This window comes from Daktulosphaira vitifoliae, unplaced genomic scaffold, assembly GCF_025091365.1.
Source record: "Daktulosphaira vitifoliae isolate Bord-2020 unplaced genomic scaffold, ASM2509136v1 Scaffold_4, whole genome shotgun sequence".
Lineage (NCBI taxonomy): Eukaryota > Metazoa > Arthropoda > Insecta > Hemiptera > Phylloxeridae > Daktulosphaira > Daktulosphaira vitifoliae.
The window spans coordinates 816424-822202 of NW_026099575.1; the positions used below are offsets into that span (position 1 = coordinate 816424).

The 5779-nt window shown below is 29.0% G+C and overlaps 2 protein-coding genes across 2 annotated transcripts; one reads left to right on the forward strand and one right to left on the reverse strand.

Annotated features, from left to right (window-relative positions):
* The first annotated feature begins 184 nt into the window (after window positions 1–184).
* LOC126903789 (ATP-dependent DNA helicase PIF1-like) lies at window positions 185–1634 on the forward strand. Its single transcript, XM_050682278.1, has one exon. The coding sequence runs from the start codon at window positions 225–227 to the stop codon at window positions 1554–1556; it is 1332 nt and encodes a 443-aa protein (XP_050538235.1). The 5' UTR covers window positions 185–224; the 3' UTR covers window positions 1557–1634.
* A 421-nt stretch (window positions 1635–2055) lies between these two features.
* On the reverse strand, window positions 2056–4100 carry LOC126903774 (uncharacterized). Its single transcript, XM_050682255.1, has 2 exons — window positions 3105–4100; window positions 2056–2983 (listed from the first exon to the last, which is right to left on the reverse strand). Exons 1-2 carry the CDS (start codon window positions 3959–3961, stop codon window positions 2191–2193), a joined length of 1650 nt encoding a protein of 549 aa, XP_050538212.1. The 5' UTR covers window positions 3962–4100; the 3' UTR covers window positions 2056–2190.
* Between the last annotated feature and the right edge of the window lie 1679 nt (window positions 4101–5779).

Genomic DNA, 5779 nt, shown 5'->3' on the forward strand with positions numbered 1-5779 from the left:
AAATTTACAATGAAGCATTGATTTCAATTGAGGACATGTGCTTGATAATGTCAAACAAACTATTAATTCAATTAGGCCTGACCGCGCCCAATCGTCCAATGCATGACGCTTTTAACCAAGAGTTGCATCGATAAAAACTGTATGATCTCAACGCTTTGAAAGAATTAATTCAAACAAATCTTCCACTGTTAAATGAACAACAGAAGTATGTATTTGAAACTCTTATGAAAGTAACAAATGATGAAACTGGAGGGATTTACTTCTTAGATGCACCTGGTGGTACAGGAAAAACTTTTTTGATTTCATTAATATTAGCAACAATTCGCTCACAAAATAAAATTGCACTTGCACTCGCTTCGTCGGGAATCGCAGCAACTTTGCTTGAAGGTGGTCGAACAGCCCATTCAGCACTAAAATTGCCATTAAATATGCAAAGCAATGAAACTCCAACCTGCAACGTTTCGAAGAACTCTGCAATGGCAAAGGTTTTGCAGCAATGTAAATTGATTGTTTGGGATGAATGCACGATGGCACATAAAAAATCTTTGGAGGCTTTAGACAGAACCTTAAAAGATCTACGGAGCAATAATAACCGATTTGGTGGTGCAATGATTTTATTAGCAGGAGATTTTCGTCAAACATTGCCAGTGATTCCACGATCAACGCCAGCTGATGAACTCAATGCATGTCTAAAGTCCTCCAATTTGTGGAAACATGTCAAAGTACTTCATTTAAGCAAGAATATGCGTGTCGAGTTGCAAAATGACCCATCTGGAAACATATTCTCTAAACAACTCATTGACATTGGTAATGGCAAATTTCCTATAGACATGTTGACTGGCTGCATTAACTTTCCTCAAAGTTTTTGTCAGTTAACTCGATCAAAAGATGAACTTATTCAGAAGGTGTTTCCAGATGTTTCTCAAAATTACAGAAACCATGATTGGTTGAGCGAACGAGCTATACTGGCTGCAAAAAACATAGATGTAAATGAATTAAATTTCAAAATTCAAGAACAAATTACAGGCGAATTGAGGATATATAAATCAGTTGATTCGGCTACTAATCAAGATGATGTAGTCAACTATCCACCGGAATTTTTAAACTCGCTGGATTTGCCAGGATTGCCACCTCACAATCTTCAATTAAAGGTTGGATCGGTGGTTATAATGTTGCGAAATATCAACCAACCGCGTCTTTGCAACGGTACACGGTTAGCGATAAAAAAATTACTAAACAATGTGATAGAAGCAACTATACTCAAAGGAAAGTATAAAGGAGAAGATGTTCTCATACCGCGCATCCCAATGATTCCGACTGATGTGCCATTTGAGTTTAAACGACTACAGTTTCCAGTGCGGCTTGCTTTTGCTATGACTATAAACAAGTCCCAGGGGCAATCATTAAGTGTTTGTGGTATTAATCTAGAAAACCCATGTTTCTCACATGGTCAATTGTATGTTGCCTGTTCCCGTGTTGGAAAACCATCAGATTTGTTTATCTATGCGCCAGGTAATCAAACAAAAAACATCGTATACCACAAAGCACTACAATGATAATAATAATAATTATGATTCACATGATTAACAATAAAGCGATTACTTACTTTTAAATCCTTATATATGTTTTATTTAATTATTTTTTATTCACAACGCCCTATCACCAGGGCGACGGTTCTGTTCAGGAGAATTTTTTTAAATACATAGGCAAAAAAACTGCCACATTACAAATCTTTTTGACAGGACGAAGTCTGTCGGGTCAGCTATAAATGATACAAATATTGATTTTTAACTCTTTAGTGTTAGACAATTTTTTTTATTATTATTAAATTAAATTATTTTTTTAGTTTAAAATTAATAATTTTAATACATTTATCTGTTCTGTTATTTGACCATTTTATAACAATAAAGATTAAATATATTATTAATTAATTTACTATAAAAATATTAGCAATATAAAACAAAAAGAAGTACACTCTAAAATATTTTATGTATATTTCTTTTTTACTATCAACTTTTTAAATTTAATTTATATAATGAAAATCTTAAACTTGTGTATGTATTAATGCTATAAAAATACAGGAATTTTTATAACTAATTTATTAGAAGGATACAAATATTTCCTTACATGAATATTTAATTATTTTAAGGATAAATAATTAATTTTATAATAATATATAATTATATTTTTTTACTGTGGCAAATTATCAAAACCTAAATTCACATAATCATTTATCAGGACGTTTTGAAAAAATAAGTCCAAATAGTCACACAACGAGTTATATATATTACTGGATTCTGTCAAGGTATTGGTTTTAATCAATTGTTCAAATGTTGTAATTAAGGATATGTCGGATTCACATTTAATAATTGTGCAATAATTCATGTTATACTGAATTACTTCTTTCAGTTTCTTCTGTAAATCTGAAGATTGAATATCAGCTACTTCTTTAAGAAACGATTGAGCTTCATAAAATCCATTATTAATAAATAATAATGGGGAAAAATACTTTTTTCTAACATTATTCAAAAAATCAATAAAAATTTCTACCACTTTCTCTAGTAATAATTCTTGACGTCGACTTTTATTATCTTTTCTGTAATGTCTCAAAGTAGTCAGAGCAACTAACATTTTTTTAAACATATCATCGGATGTCATAAGTGTTTCATAAAGCTTAACTGCACAATTCATTTTATTTTCATATTTACAAACATTAACTATATGTCCCAACATTATAGAAAAATTGCGAACTATTTCAATATAGCGACATCTTAAAATAAGTGAAAGACATGACCGCACGAAATAATAATTGTCCTTATCAACGGTACATATAATATCTTTGAAATATAGTGATTTTTCGTTTGTATATTCAGTTTTAACAAATATATGTTCTAATGACATCCAACCAGGATGAGAAATAAAATGATTACACAATACAATACCATCAAAAACGCCGTATATTTTAGTTTTAGAATGAATATACCTTGAACAAAAAAAAACATAAATGGATGCTCAAAATTAATATTTTAATAATTTTACTGTTTAAATAACAAAATAAAATTCTTAAATTTAAGTATGTAAACATACTAAACCATAAATCTTACTTGAATGAATATGTTCCTTGTAGTTGTTCAAAGCCTAGTTTTAAATAACAATTTTCAATTATTTCGGAAAAATATAATTTAAGATCTTTATTAATAATATTAATATAATCGTCGGAGTCCTCTATCAATTTTTCCATTTGATCGATGTTATATTTCATCAATAAATCGGCTAAAATAGAACTTTTGTGTTCTGTTCCACACACTTTTCTTTTATTGTATAGATTTGATATCATTAATTCCGCTTTTTTATTAAAATATTTTATGCTTTCAAAACTATTAACAATAGAACTATTTAAAGAATATTTTAAATCCTTTGCATATATGTAAAAATAATTTATTTCATTATCTACAGTTTTAATATTAAAAATAGGTAAGTCTATAATTCGTAGGTCGATTTTGTCGAGGTATTTAGCCGCTGTCTGCAGTTTTTTAAACATATCTGTTGAATATTTAACAATATAAACTATTTGCCTAGTGCAATATCCCAATTGATCATATTGTTTATTTATTAAATATTTAACTTCACACTTATTTAAAACAAGACCTAACATTACATTGAAAGTTTGCATTACATTGGTATATTCACAATTTAATAGTAAAGTTATATAGTAGAGTTTTTGTATAAAGTTACTTTCATCGATAATTTCACTTGTTACGGTTTCGGTATTAATTATTAAGTGCTCAAGTTTAATTTCTGATTGATAAATTGAAGCCCATCCATTTTGAACACGAATGTGGTTTAATGAGTCAATCATGTATTTTTTAAAATCTTCACTTTGAGTATCACAATATACATCTAGAACTTGACTTAATTGCCAAAATATGAAAAACTCATATAATATAATTTTTTTAAGCATGTTTTTTAATTTTTTGAAATGAAATTTGTTATATCATATTATTTTTAAGAGTAAAATAATTTAAAACTATTTTTTAATATTGCTTATACTTTATTGAAATAGAACATTACAACATCGATTATAAATTTAAATATCGATATTAACCATTTATAACAATTTTAACTGTAATTCGAAATTTTTTAATATATAAAGGCCGTGTAAAATTGGTTTATAACAAAAATATATTATTAGACGTTTTAATGACGTAATATATGAAAAAAATTTTTTTTGTACTTTTTAGTATTATATACAGAGTGTTCTTTTTATCCTTAATACTCAATTACTCGCTGAATAAAATTTATTTTGATATAATAAATAAATATAAATTTTTCTACAGATATGCTGTTCAATAAGCAATTGTTATAACAAATTTATTTACAAAGACATGGTGACATGCTCAAAATAAAAAATTATAACAAAAATAATAACTATATTGATTCATAATATATTCCACATATAATAATATAAAAAACAATTACAAAATTTTGTTTGAAAACAACAAAACATTATCATTAAATTATTTAATTTTGAGCGGCCCTTTACTGATTTATTATTATTTAGGTAATATTTATTTAGGCGTATCGTGAGCAAGAGCAAGAATAGAGCTATATTGATACCTCGCGGGATACTGGATTCAATATTGTAGTTAAGAGAGTATTTCTCTAAAAGAAGATAAGCGATTAGTGAGATAAGACTTGATGATTAGATAGTATAGAGTCGGTAGAAATTGTTTAGTTTAAATAAGAGGCCTTCAAACCAGACATTGTTATAGGCCTGAACCACATCAAGTAGAACTGCATCGCGGTACTGCTTTTTCTGAAGGCTAGTTGATATGCATCTGTTATACGATGAAATTGATGGATGGTGAAGTGCTTTGATCTAAATCCAAACTGATGATTTGGAATGACATTTTATTCCGTTATTGTAGTAAGAAGTCTTTTAAAAATAATGTTTTCAAAAATTTTTGAAAAGGTAGGTAGCAAACTGATAGAGTGATTTTTTCCACATTTTGAGATAATTTTGATAAGAACCTATCTACAAAATTTTATTTCTTGTGGCAGCACAGTTTCGACAGGTTTTACGGCGCCGCCGTGTTTATCAAATCCAATACTCCGTTGTGTACACCGTCGTGATCCTGACTGTGCCGCCGCCGATTTATAACGCGACTACCAGATATTTGGGAGAATAAAACAAAAATCATGAAGTGACCGTTAAAATAATTAAACAATTTTGAATTTCTAAATCGTCACAATCAACTGAATGCGCCGTCAAGAATTTGCTAACACTACCACCGGTTGTGCAAGAGAAATCATCGTTGTAAGTACCGTACGTCGCCGCTTCATGTTGATACTCGTTCGGTTGCACATGTTCGAATACACCGATATTGAGTAAAAACTTGGTCTATCGCGTGTTTTTATTTGATTCATGTTTTTTGCCACCATTAGCAACTTATTGCTAATTTGGTTCTATGGTGTCTGGTGGACCATAGTATATATGTTGGACTATGAATGAAAATAACCCTTGTGATTTGTTATATTCATAGTACAGTCACCTGTGTTCGCTTGCACATTTGAGCATATATCTGCATGTATATTTATCTTATTCCCTCCTGTTTTAATATCATCAGAGCTATAAGCCATCGATAATTGATAAATACTGTTTAGTTATCTACATTTATTTATTTTGTTGCTAAAATATTATACCTTGTAGCATTTAGTTATTATAAAACCCCGTCCAACCAACATTGCTATATCTTATATTTGTTTTTTATTTCAATAC